General features: G+C 47.6%; 1 protein-coding gene across 1 annotated transcript in view; it reads right to left on the reverse strand.

The window, feature by feature from the left end:
* Positions 1-12,980, reverse strand: part of CSPG4 (chondroitin sulfate proteoglycan 4) — a 313,635-nt gene extending 300,655 nt beyond the window's left edge. The window contains exon 1 of the mRNA XM_069222178.1: positions 12,671-12,980. Coding sequence (XP_069078279.1) covers positions 12,671-12,752 — 82 coding nt within the window. The 5' untranslated portion in view covers positions 12,753-12,980. The remainder of the gene's footprint in view (positions 1-12,670) is intronic.
* Positions 12,981-14,555: the final 1,575 nt, after the last annotated feature.

Here is a 14,555-nt window from a genome sequence, read left to right on the forward strand (position 1 = left end):
AAATACCATTTTTCAATATGGCACTGTGTGGGAGTCTATTTCAGACATTTTGCAAGGAAATGTTGTGTTTCTGTTTTCAACATCATGCAGCATCCGTAAAAAGGTTCCTTTTATGCGACATGGCAGTGGGTAGCAGATATTATTTGCAATAATATTAGTGAGCTGCTTCTATATTACAATATTTAAAACGCATATCATTATCCCTGAATATTAGATGGAAACACATGTAGAATTTCGACCAGTGTGCTTGTGCAGTGTCAGTGATCTGGCTTTAGAGGGCATAAAAAATCTGAAACTGGATCTTAAATCCCGCTGTTCCCAGCAGGGGCCACCAAAATATGTTTAGCCCAGGGCCCGCAAAATCCTTAAGATGTCCCTGGACCTGTCGGGAGGGATAGACTTCCTTTCAGGCTGCTGCCTCTGGGAAAAAAGCCAGTCCACCTAGGGGCATGGCCCCCTGCATGTTGTGCATTAACTGAGGCCCTGACTCTTCCCCAGCTCTGCCACCTTTCAGGGAAATATACTGATATCTTTTTAGGCCAGTTCATGTGAAGAGTTTAAGATATGAGGGCACAGCTCAGAGGGGTTAATTTCTCCAAGATTGGGTAAGCCTTTGCTCGCACCAGTGAAGGAGCGGGCCTCATTCCTCCATGAGGGGGGTTCTGGAGTTCGTCCAGCTTGAGAATGACAGCGCCCCTAAGATTGCGCAGCTCACAGGCGGGGAACATCTGACAGCCCGGGTGTCAGCAGCTGAGCCACACACAGCGCTGTCAGAGAGAGAGAGAGAGCAGCGCCTCGCCTCACCCAGCCGGGCCTAGGACCAACATCTGCTTCCTGGGCATGTACACAGGGAGCATTCACATTTCGGGGGAGGGGCTTCACCGACAGACTCCTTCTGTAGACCCCTCACACCTGGGACCCTTCAGGTCCAGGCTCCTGCCGTTCACTCCTGCAGTGTGGCGGCTTGTGGATACAGGCTCAAAGCTCAGGGGCGGCGTCTAACCAATCACGGCTCCAGGCGTCAGTATCTGGGAGGGCCACGAAGAAGCATGGGTGGGCCATTATGAAGAATGGATCTGTGTAGCTTCTCCCCGGTCTCGGCATGTTGGATGGCCTTCTAGGGGGATGATCTTCATGCTCTGGCTACCATGGGGTCGTGCTTACTAGTTTTAACTGTTTCTAAGGGTTTATTTTGTTCTTAGGTTCTTTATCTCTTTGTATCACTCTCCTTTCACTCTGTCTCACCCACCATTCTCTATGTTCACCCTCCTTTCTCTCTATCTCATCCTCCTCTACCCCAGTCTTTTTTCTCACCACCTCACCCTGCTCTTCTCATCCTCCTGCCTCGCCTGTCTCTCTTCAACTCACTCTCCTCTTTCTCTGTCTTGTCCTTCTTTTAGCATCTCAACCTCCTGTCTCTTAACAGTGGCCTCCTCTTTCTCTACATCCACCTCATCCTAATCTTTTTCTTCCCTCCCCCAACTCCCTTTCTACCGCAATTTGGAACCTCTTTTTACTTCCCCATCCTCTCACTATGCTTTCAGTTTATTCTCGTGTCTCTGCTTCATTCTTCTCTTTCACTTCATCTGTCTTTCTCTGCCACACCTTTCTCTTACTCTATCCCTCACCTGCCTCCTTCTTCTCTTCACCTCACCTCCTCTGTCTCTTCCTCACTGTCCTTCCTCTCTGCCTCACCCTCTTCTCTCTCTCTCTCTCTCTCTCTGCTTCAACATCCCCCCTTTGAAACACAACTTTCTCTCTCTCCATCTCCATCCTCACTTGTCAGCCTCACCTTCAATGCTGCTGCCTATGGGTTATACTTTTGAGTATGCAGAGGAAGCTTAAGCTGCAAGTTGTCCTGCTTGTGTGGGTATTTGCGTGTGCGTAAATGGAACTTGCAATCCTACTGCCCTGTACCTATTCTTCACTGGGGGCTCTCGCTATTTGAAGAAGCTGAAGCACCAACACCTGGATTATACAGTGTGTGTATGCAGACGATCTACAAAGACTTGGGAACATGCGGACTGTAAACAGATTGTACAAAACTGAAACTTTTTGAAGTTGTTGATAGTACCTATTGCTGTCCATTTACTTCTGACAAGGGTAATAACAATTGGAATAGCCATCTGAGTTGGCAACTTGCCAAACATCAAATGTGAGCCTGTTTCTTACCTTAGCTGCCAACTGTGCAAAGTGCACAGGTTCTGAGGATGATGACTGGAACTAGAATCTGGTGCCTAGTTTCTTAACCAATATTAGGCTATCAGCCTTTTGATTAGAATGTATTTTAAAGGGAACAAGGTGGAAATGTAAAGCTCGTGTGAGTGCCTTAAGACTAAACAGTCTTTTGTATATTGTGATTGGCATGTTCCCTCTTCTTATGTCTTTCTCTGTCTAGTCTCCTATTCCATCACCCTCACTGTCTCTCAGTCTCTCCACCCATCACTCTCCTCTCCCTTCTGTTCTACCACTCTCCACCTAACAACCTTTCCCTGCACCAACACAATTTAACATTTTCTCATTCTCCACTCTAATTACCTGTAATTACCTTTGTTTCTTATCACCCTAATCATTTGTCGGCCTCATTCTCCACCTTCACACCTCCCTACTCCTCACCCTGTACTCACTGCTTGTCCCTTTCTCAGTTCAGGTCTATCACCCACATTGCTCATTGTTCCGCTGCTATATCCTCCTTTATCCACCTCTAGCACCATCTTCATCAGATGTTCTACTTTATGGCACACATAACTCTTCTGCTCCAATGTAATAAGCCCTTCTCTCATAGTTATTCTCGTTCCTTCTACTCACTGCTTTACTCTCATTTCATCCACCTTCTTCATTGCCATTCCTTTATCTTATCCTTTCTTTTTTCCTTACCCTCATCTTTCCTATCCTCACACTCTTCTCTGATTACCTTCCAGTTCTCATCTCTGCACTATTCCCTTTACCATTTCTTCTTGTCAAGTATCTGGATTTTTTTTAAGTTCATTATCCTGTAGAGCCACAGTTATGGAAGCTCTGGAGCTTTTTTTTTAGGATTTCTGATTAAAGGACACCATCACATCCACGGGTGGGAGTTAGCGGATAGTTAATAATAACATCAGTAGTCTAACCAGGTTAGGTGCTCTACCTTTCGAAATGCGCCAAAACACAATCACTTGAAGCTCAAGTGAATGTGTTGTTTATCAGGATCCTGGGGCACCTAGAAGCTCAAAAGGTTTAGACTGATTGTAAGACATACAAATATTTTACAGCTCTTGCTGTTCTAATCTTGAGTCCAAACTGAAAGGCTGAGTAGCAATACTTGAACTTATGAAGCTACAGATTGTAGGAACAACTTGGAAGTAAGTGCATTCACCCACTATGTTATCTTCTTGGTTTAGTATCGAGGGGCTGCGGGGGCTCTATAATCCATTTCTATCAATGTGACATAAAGGGAGAATTTGTTGGGGGAGAACAAATGCACAGCACCCTGCCACCTAAAGGGGGCTGTCTGTGTCTTAAGCTCCTTCTAAATATGTTAGACTCAGCTGGCCGTCTGGAGGTTGGGAGTAGGCAGGACAGTCACAGTCCGAGGTGCCAGCGTTACCACAGAATAGCTGCCAATACCCTTCTTTGCATAACACAAACTTGCTCTGCTCCTGCCCATGCTGTATCTGTGTTTTGTTAGTGAAACTTGGAAAAAAAATCAGTTCAGAAAAGTCAAAACTTGTGGCTTCGGCATTGTATTTTTTCAAATAGTGCCACAAATTAAGAATAACGTCACAGCAGGAACAAAATAAAACAAACCACTACCAAGATATAAATTGATTGTATGTATATTTTCAAATACTTTTCTTCAGATTACAAAATTCTGTAAGATTGTTTCTGCCATATGCAGGGCCACTTTAATTATCCAACGGGGGGGGGGGGGGGGGGAGGCAAATTATGCAGTAGGGTGCACTAAATTATGCAGCCTAATGTGGCATATTTTGAAGCAGTATGTTAACACTGTATGGGCAATAATATCACCTCATTAATATCAGTATAACATCTAAGTACACCAATAATGAGTTAACCTGCCTCTGTGACAAGAGGCCTGCCACATCGTGGCAACACATTTGGTATTGTTTTATTTTAACTTTTAATCCGTGGGAGCAGGAACCCTTTTTTAAAAAAACTGCAAATTATGCAGAAGATGATGGACTACGTGGCCGATCCATAATTATGCAGAAACCATAACATCTGCTGAATCACAAAATTCCAGTGGCTCTGGCCATATACCATCTCTTAAGTACTCTGTTGTGGGAGCTAGCTGGAATCTTTTGATACAATAGACGTATCACAGGTACTTCTGCTTATTATATGTGTGTTAACAACCACCACCCCCATGAACTTCACACCTGTCCTGTCAAGTAGCCCACCACATTGGAGCTTGTCATTGAAGATGAGCAATTAGACTCAGAAAGTGAGCCTGTAGGCCTACAAGGATCATAAAGAAAAATAAAAGATGCTTTCTACGTGCACATGGGCTTTGGGTGGGCCATGGAGTTTCACTGGGTGGGCCTGGCCCCCCTGCTAGAACCGGGCCCGTGTCTATCTGAGACGTGCTTCACTGACTGAGGACTGATCTCTGTCTGCAGCCGAGGGCTTATGGGTCTGTAAATTACAGAGGGCTGATCTCAGGGCCGGACTGGGATCCCAAAACAGCTCTGGCAATTTTGTCAGACCACCCCCCGTGTGGGGGCGAACCACTGCTGCTTTTGTTTTTTTGTTAGTGTGGGCGATATCGCAGCACTGCTGCAAAACCGGTCTCAGTAACAAAACCAGCCCCCACCCTTCCAGCCTAACAGGAACAAGCCCGATGCCCGCTACGGCCCCCTGGTTGATCTCCCTGTTTGAGACTGAGGGCTAATGAGTCTGTATAAGACAGAGAGCTGATCTGCAGGTTTCAGTGTCTTTTAAGCCCACTGGAGCACTTTACTTGAGCTTCAGATCACATTACACAAGGTCCGATGATTATTATTGTTTTAGGCACGGGACATTAAACGATTTGCTCGGGATCACGGGATGTTGAGTTGAGCCGACTCCGGGATTCGAACCTGCTTTCAATGAGTTTTGTCCTAATGGACCATTGTCAATAACTAAACCGAGGAATGATCTCTACAGCTGAGGGCTAACAGGTTTGTATATGACAGAGGGCTGACACCCCCCGATCCCACGTTTCAAAGTCTGTGAATGAGGCGTGCCTCCCTGTCCCAATACCTCTGTAACTATGATGGTATCTGAGGGCTCATGTACTTGTTTGTGACTCAGGGGTAACACCCCTGCAAGTGAGGGTCTATCTCTCTGTCTTGTTGTTTTATCATTCACTCAGAACCTCTGGTAACTATTTCCATTTCTCTGACTGAGATCCGACCTCCCTGTCTATGATGAGGACTACTCTCTCTGTCTAAGGCTTGATCTCAATCTCCCTGTCTGTGATTGAGGGCTAATCTCCCTGTCTGTGACTGAGGGATGATCTTCGTCTCTGTGATTGAGAGATGATCTTCCTCTCGGTGACTGAGGGCCAACACCCGAGACTGTGACTAAGGGCTGTTATCTCTGCCTGTAACTGAGGGCTGATCTCACTGTCTGTAAGTGAGGGTTGATCTCCCTGTTTGTGATTGAGGGTTAATCTCCCCATCCGTGATTGAGGGAGCATTTTCCTCTCTGTGACTGAAGGCCAGCACCCCTGATTGTGGACTGAGGGTTGTTATCCTTGTCTGTAATTGAGGCTTGATATCCCTGTCTGTAATTGAGAGCTGATCTCCCTGAGTGTAACTGAGGGCTGATCTCCCTGTGTGTGGTTGAAGATTACTCTCCCCGTCTGTGATTGCGGGACGATCTTCCTGCCTGTGATTGAGGGATAATCTTCCTCTGTGACTGAGAGCCAACACCCCTCTCTGTAACTGAGGCTTGATCTCCCTGTCCGTAACTGAGGGTTGACCCCTCTGTCTGTAACCGAGGGCTGATCTCCCTGTTTATGAATGAGGATTATCATCTCCCTGCCTCTGATTGAGGCGTATTATCTCTGTCTGTAACTGAGGGCTGATCTCCCTGTCTGTAACTGAGGGCTGATCTCTCTGTTTATGAATAAGGATTATCATCTCCCTGCCTGTGATTGAGGGGTGTTATCTCTGTCTGTAACTGAGGGCTAATCTCCCTATCTGTGATTGAGTAATGGACTTCCTCTCTGTGACTGAGGGTCAACACCCTTGTCTGTAACTGAGGCTTGACCTCCCTGTCTGTAACTGAGGGATGATCTCCCTGTTTATGAATGAGGATTAATCTCTATGTCTGTGATTGAGGCGTGCTATCTCTGTCTGTAACTGAGGGCTCATCTCCCTGTTTATGAATGAGGGTTAATCTCCTTGTTTGTGACTGAGGCGTGTTCTCTGTCTGTAACTGAGGGCTGATCCCCCTGTCTGTAACTGAGGGCTGATCTCCCTGTTTGTGGTTGAGTAATGATCTTCCTCTTTGTGACTGAGGGCCAAATCCCCTGTCTGCAACTGACGGCTGGTGTCCCTGACTGTGACTGAGGGCTGTCTCCCTGTTTGTAGTTGAGAGCTAATCTCCCTGTCTGTAATTGAGGGATTACCTTCCCCTCTGTTATTGAGGGCCAGCACTCTCGACTGTGACTGAGGCATGACCTCCATGTCTATCACCGAGGGCCAGCCTGTCTGTGAGTGATCTCACTGTCACATTGTCACTGTTGGTGCTTCAGGACAGTTCTCCTGGTGAGTGTGTCGATGCCTGTAGAATGATATCTCCTTTATTGTTACAGAGGGGTGATATTCCTGTCTGTCACATGAAACAATTTCCCCCTTTTCAACGGGGGCTGATCTCCGGTTTCAGTGCAATTGTTGAGGGCTAATCACTCTATGCCTAAAAGAGCTGGTCTCCTCCTCCCTGAATGAGGTCTGATAATCCTGTCTGTACCTAAGTGCTACTCTCCTTCTCTGTCACAGACGTCTACTTGGCCGCTTATGAGGACTGTTCTCCTGTTTTATCTGTCTATGACTGAGGGTCAATTCTCGCTGTGACTCACTTCTCACCTCCTGCCTTTTGAATGAGAGCTTCACTCAAGAGTATGTGATTGAGGGTCAATGTCCTTTTCCACTGCTACTCTTTGAGACTGATGGCTCATTTTCCCGTCTGTGGTTGAGGGTTCATGTTCGTTTCCACTGTCACTCTCTGAGACTGATGGCTAATTTTTCCGTCTGTGATTGAGGGTTCATGTTCCTTTTCCACTGCCGGTGCCTGAGACTGATGGCTCATTTTTCAGTCTGTGGTTGAGGATTCATGTTCTTTTCCACTGTCACTCTCTGAGACTGACGGCTCATTTTCCCATCTGTGATTGAGGGTTCATGTTCCTTTTCCACTGCCACTCTCAGACTGACGGCTCATTTTTCCGTCTGTGATTGAGGGTTCATGTTCCTTTTCCACTGTCTGTGACTGATGGCTCGTCGTCCGGACTGTGACTGAGGGTTCACTTTCCTTTTCTGCTGCCACTGCCTGCAACTGGTGGTTCGTCTTGTCCGTGACTGAGGGTTCATTTTCCTTTTCTGCTGCCTCTGTCTGGGACTGATGGCTCATCTATCAGTCTGTGACTCAGAGCTAATCTCTCTGTCTGTGACTAGGGACGGGCCCTCCTGTCCCAGTGTCACTTGTCTAACTGAGGAGTCTATCATCAAGTGCTACTGCCTTTTACTGAGGAGTATTCGCCTACCCAACTTCACTGTCTGCCTCCGGGGTCTCAGAGTGCTATGCCCTGTGCCTGAGAGTCAATATTCTTGTTTCAGGGTCACTGGCTGTGACTGAATACAGACATTTCAGGCTCACTGTCTGTGACTTCCATATTTTAGTGACGGCTGATTACCAGATCTCACTCTGTTTACACCATGGAAAGAGGGCTAATCTTCCTGTGCCCTTGTATGTGAGTGAAGGCTGATTCCCTCTGTGTCATACATGTGACTGATATCACCAACTCACTCTGTGAGTGAAGGCTTATCACCCATAGTCCCTCTCTGTGGTGAGTGCTGATCTCCCGGTGCCTCTTTCTGTGAGTGAAGGCGGACTCCTATACGTCACAGTCTTTGAGTGAGTGAAAATCTTCCTATGCCACTTTCTGTGAGAGGATTACCTGATACTGTCACTGTCTGTGACAGATGACTAATTTCCCAGAGTCACTGTCTATGAATTAGGGCTGATCCCCCGGTATCACTGTCTGTGACTGAAGACTGCTGCAGAAAACTGATCTCCCAGAGTCACTGGGTCAGAGTGAGGACTAATTTCCCTGTGTTACTCTTTCTGACTTGGGGATATGCCACTGTCTGTGAGTGAGAGCTGATCTCCATGCATCACTGTCTGTGACTGAGGGCTGATCTTCCGGTGTCCGTGTCTATGATTGAGGGCTGTTCTTCCAGTGCCACTGTCTGTGACAGAGGGCTGATCTCCTAGTGTAATTGTCTATAAGTGAGGGCTAATTTCCCTGTGTTACTGTTTCTGACTGGGGGAGAACCTCTGCTATGCCACTGTCTGTGAGTGACTCCTGATCTCCCTGCATCACTGTCTGTGACTGAGGGTTGACGTCCCTGTGTCACTATCTGGGACGGAGGGCTGATTTCCTAGTTTCACTGTCTATAAGTGAGGACTAATTTCCTAGTGTTGCTGTTTCTGACTGGGGGCTATGCCACTGTCTGTGAGTGAGGCCAGATCTCCCTGCATCACTGTCTATGACTGAGGGCCGATCTCCCAGCGTCAGTGTCTGTGACTGAGGGCAGTTCTTCCTGTGTCATTGTTTGTGACAGAGGGCTGATGCCCCAGAGTCACTGTCTATGAGTGAGGACTAATTTCACTGTTACTGTTTCTGACTGGGGACCATGCCCCTGTCTGTGAGTGAGGGGGCTGATCTATGCCACTTTCTGTAAGGGCTAAACTCCCTGAATCACTGTCTGTGACTGAGGGCTGATCTCCCAGTGTCAGTGACTGTGACCGAGGGCTGTTCTCCCAGTGTAACTGTCTGTGACAGAGGGCTAGTCTCCTAGTGTCACTGTCTGTAACTGAGGCATGATCTCCCTGTGTCACTGTCTGTAACCGAGGGATGACTTTCCTGTATCACTGTCTGTGGATGAAAGACGATCCCCCAGAACAAGAACTGGTCTCCCCGTGCCACATTTAGTGAGAAGATACTGATCTCCCAATGCCACTAACTGTGATGGGGAGCTCATTTCGGAGTATCACTGGTTGTGGATGAAGACTGATCTCCCAGTGTCACTATGTGTGAGCGAAGGCTGATGCCACAGTGTCACTGTCTGTGAGGGGAAGATGATTCATATGTCTCCCTGCTTCTGAGAGAGGGCAGATCTATTTTTTAACCAATTTATTTATAATTTGTAACAGCAATTAAATCATACACAACGACAGTTAATTCCAAGGCACAGTGCAGTTCTCATATGGGGTTTCAGGTATAGGTGATAAAACGAAAACACCCCCTGCAAACCCAACCCAGCCCCACCACATCAATAGAAGTGAACAGACATACCAAAGCCAGAATTGATGAACCCTGACTTCAGGATCGAGTAAAAATTAAGAACTAAGACATATTCCAGGTACTTGAGCTGGTTGATTAGCAGAGTCGGCGTCCGAGGTAACACAGATACCTGAGGCCCTTAAAGTCTTAGACATTAGAAAAATGGGAGCCTCCTGAACGCTGAGGGCGTTTAAGGTGAGAAGTGACGGGACTCCAGGTTTTGTCGAGTGAGAGCTGATCTTGCTGTGTCACTGTGAGCGAGGTCTTATCACCCAACCAGCGGCCACACCTTCTCCTACCTGGCTCCTAAAGCCTGGAATAAACTCCGTCTCCACATTAGGGCCGTCAGATCAACTCCACAATTCAGGAAGAATATGAGGGCTCGATTCACAAAGGGACTTACGATTCGTCCGAGTGCGGAATCTGCGCCATAGGGGCGGAGTCCCTGCACTGTAGTGCTCAGTGCAGAGATTCTGCCTGAGTGTAGGGACTCGGCCCTCATAACTTCACTAGTCAGAAGCCCCTTTGTTAATCGGGCCCCGAAAACGTGACTTGCCAGGGGCGATGACCCAGCAAGGGTAGCAGCTCCCACTCATTTCAGCCCAAGGACACCCTCCCAGGTGAGAATAAACGTAACATAACATAACGTCATATCATATCATAACCAGGCACGGCTCCTCCGCTAAGGCAGAAGAGCGTCACCCCTTCCTCCACCTCCGCCAGCAGCTGCCAAACTTCTACGAAGGGGCGGGGCCACGGGCTGTTATGAACCAGAGGGGAGTGCTCAACACTCCCCCTCAGTGCGCATGTATGTTTGGCTGGCCAGCTCAGGCTGGTCAAACATACATGTGCACTAAGCTCTGTCCAACCCGGCACTGCGTTGCTGGTTTGGAGAGAGCAGTCAGGCGCTCCCAGTCTGCCTTGGAGCACCCTGGCTGGGTGCTCCGACCAATCCAAACGCTGTTGTCATGCTTCCAGCAGCATGACAGCAGCCAGCAGCATGAGAGCAGCGTTCAGATTGGCCGCAGGGCAGGCTGGGAGCCTGAGTCTGCGGCGAAGGAAAGAGGAGCGGACAGCGATTTAGGAAAGTTTGTTTTTTTTAAATTAATTTTTCTCCCCATACCCCACCCATGCGCCGCGAGCTGTTCCTGATCATAACATAACATATTCTATGGAGTACTTGCCAGTGAGAACGGATCTTCCTATGATACTGTCTGTGACTAAGGGCTTATCGCCCAGTCACTGTCTGTGATTGAGGGCTGAACTCCCTACATCACTGTCAGTGAGTGATGGCTTATCTCCCAGTCATTATCAGTGAGGGCTGATCCTCTCATGGCATACTTGTAAGTGACGGCTGATCTCCCCATGACAATGTCTGTGAGTGAGGGCTGATGCCCCTGCATCACTGTGAATGAGGACTGATCTTCCCATGACCACTCACTGTGAGTAAGGGCCAATCTCCCTGCATCACTGTCTGTGAGTGAGGGCTTATCTCCGAGTCACTGTCTGTGAGGGATGATCCTCCATTGCATACATGTGAGTAAAGACTGATCTCCCCATGACATTGTCTGTGAGTGAGGACTGATCTCTCCATGATATTGTCTGTGACTGAGGGCTTATCTCCCAGTCACTGTCTGTGAGGGAGGGCTGATCTCCCAGTCACTGTCTGTAAGTGAGGGCTGATCTTCAGTCACTGTCAGTGATGGCATTAGTGCGAGTGAGGGCTCATCTCCTAGTCACTATATGTGAGTGGGAGATGATCTCTCCATGACACTGTGTGGGACTAAGGTTGTATCTCCCAGTCCCTGTCTCTGAGTGAGGGCTGATGCCCCTAAGGCATACCTGTCAGTGAGGGCTGATCTCCCCATGACACTGTGGGTGAGGGTTTGTCGCCCAGTCACTGTCTGTGAGTAAGGACTAGTATTCAGTCACTGTTAGTGAGGGCATACATGCAAGTGAGGGCTGATCACCCCATGACACTGTCGGTGACTGAGAGCTTATCTCCCAGTCACTGCCTGTGAGTGAGAGCTGGTATTCAGTCACTGTTAGTGAGGGCATACTTGCAAGTGAGGGCTGATCTCCCCGTGATACTGTCGGTGACTGAAGGCTTATCTCCCAGTCACTGTCTATGAGTACGGGCTGGTGTCCTATGGCGTACATGCGAATGAGGACTGATCTCCCCCATGACAGTGTCTGTGAATGAGGGCTGATCCCCTGCATCACTATCTGTGACTGAGGGCTTATCTTCCAGTCACTGTCTGTGAATGAAGGCTGATGCCCCTATGGCAAACATGTGAGTGGGGGCTGATCTTCACGTTTCCCTGTCTATAATTAAAAGCTGACCCCATTTCAGTCTCCATGCCTGAGGTTTGGGGCTGGCTCGTGACACTGCAGTGCCCGCATGTAATTCTTCGATGTATGCATGAATGCTTTAGTTGAATAGCGCTAATGTTCTTTCAGTGAGGGGGTTTGTCAGGTGAAAGTACCTTTTCGTCTTTATTTAGAAAGGGAGAGTGCGAACACGTCTCAGTACCGCGCGGTCCTTTTCATGGGAGAGTAGGAGCACATTTTGTAGAAAACAGACACTTCGGTTTAGTGAGTGTTGGCACTTCTATATTTCCATTTAAAACACTGGCTAATGCAGACAAGAAAAGCTTCGAGGCACTAGTAACCCACTATGCAGCTAGCTGGACAGGTATAGGAGGATAAGAAGAGGGGGAAAGAAAACATGTGGAAATATGAAGGTGGACGCATAAAGAAGGCGCCATGGGCGATTGTGGCTGATCTAAAGATACTAATTGGGGACGGTGGTGTTAGCACAAAAGTTTGGCTTGAAAGGTAAAGTTGGGCGTTCTACTTCCAGATGTCGGTGTCTAGTCCAGCGTTACTTTCAAAGTTCTGGTTTAATCAATACTGAGAGCTACATCCAGCCCTTTCACTTCAGTACTATTAGCGCCTCGAAGCTGCCTACGAGCGGTAGAGACTGCAGCGTCAGTAGCGTAACCAAATAACATAGCACACTGAACTTTTCCATCAATCTACTTTTTCATTATTCCATTGCATGCAGACATAAATATATTTTTCAAGTAGACATCAAACACCAGATCTCAGTCTTACCTCCAGGGCCCGGCCCTGCGTTAGCCCCCAGGGCCAGGAGCAGGGCCAGGAGTAGCGGCGGGAAGGCCGGTGCAGACTTCATTTAAGCGAGAGTCCGGGCAGCTATCGGTGCTTGCAGCCGGGAGCAGCGGCAGCCAGAGAGCCAGACAGAGAGCGTCTGTTTCCAATCCAGGCTCCCGTTATACTATATTTAATAGTGCGCTCCCGAGGGCGGGGTCCTGGCTCGTGTGCTCCGGCAGCTGGAGCTGGCGAGGGCGGGAGGGGGCGCTGCACAGCGGAAGCCCCCTGCTCCTGAGTTGGAGGCGGGGGTGCAAGACCCTTCCTGTGAGCCCCTCAAGCTCACGGAGTGATGCTGTCTTATGTTCAGTCTACTAAACCATCACCGTCATGTGCAACTGTTTCTGTAAAATGTATGTAGACTTTAGAGACGGTGATGCTGCACGTTTTCATTCAGTCCTCTGTGCCTCCTGCAGAGATGGGGTGTGCCCGAGGTACCACGCCCATCGTTAGAGGACCAGCACAGCAGGGCAGCTCTCCTGTACCTGAAAGCGCTCTTTGTGCCCTGCGCGGGAGCGCGGGCACTGGGGAGCTCTAACCCTCCATTTACATAGCAAAGGAGCTTTGAAAGAAAAACACACTTTCCAAACTTAAACTTGTGCAGGGAGAAAGTCGTCCGTTCTCCCCAAGTGAGACGTCCTGGAGGAAGGATACCACAGGAAGATGGGTCAAACGTTTCATTCACACGCTTTGGGGTTCGTTTTTGTGGGACGAAAAAATCAAAAAGAACTGTAGGGAATGCAACGTGGTATAATAGTTTATTTTATTCAGCTTCATAAGTAAAACTTGTATTCTAATACTGGATATCCTAGTAGACCACAGGGTGTTATACCAGGCAAGCCACTGTGTCTCGTTCTATCTTCGTTGTTTCATTTACCCGAAATGAACCGTGGTGACGGAAGGTTTCTGCAAGTGCGCTGGGAACATGCCATTTTTAGGTCAGGCTATAAACAGCTTTATATATGTATGACTTCATGTCAGCACAACACACAACGTACATCCAGGATAGGGACTTTTTAAAGAAATGTAATTTACTTTTGGAAATCACAGTGAGGAGGGCTTTAAGTGGGATGAAAAAGAGGGGGGTATATAACAATCTAAAAGGGACATGACCTATGTAATTAAGGGTATGGCTTAAACATGTTAACTACATTTTTGTGATATTGGTGGCTCTCTCGGCTCTGTTATTGCATCCATATACATATCACAACAACTGACATACATTTAAAACCAGCCAGGACTACAGACTTTGCCAATTGTTGTTAATTGTTTAAGATAAACAGGTAGCAACAATGATTTATTTGTTAAAAATCAATATTGAAAATGTTTTCATTTCGATATACTGAAACTGTAAATGAAACAATACTACAGAGGAACGTGGAAGGGGTAGTGGTCTTCAGGTTATCTCACACACCCCAGATATGTTACCGCTTCGTTAGATATGTACGCCTTTTTTCTCCCCATATCTCCTCTATCTGCATTTTTTAAACCTCATCTCTTTCCTCTTCAGTGCAGTCTTTTCACTCAATCCTGAATGCACTTCCTCATATCTCCTTCACTTTACCAACCCAGAGCAACACACCCACTCACCTGTAAGAAGTGTATTTTCTTTTATTTTCACTGTGTCAACACTTTGACTTCTATGTATCTCCTTCACACTCATAATTCTGCACAGAATCTCAACATCAACTGAAATACATGATTATTACTCTGTGCGCTCTGCATAGAGGCAAAGGATCGGATGACAATGTATTCTGAACACCTTTCTGATCCACTGACAGGCACAGTGAGAAATTTGCACCGCCTTAAGCCCAAGCTCCAGAGCTCT

Source organism: Pleurodeles waltl, chromosome 3_1 (assembly GCF_031143425.1).
Source record: "Pleurodeles waltl isolate 20211129_DDA chromosome 3_1, aPleWal1.hap1.20221129, whole genome shotgun sequence".
Taxonomy (NCBI): domain Eukaryota; kingdom Metazoa; phylum Chordata; class Amphibia; order Caudata; family Salamandridae; genus Pleurodeles; species Pleurodeles waltl.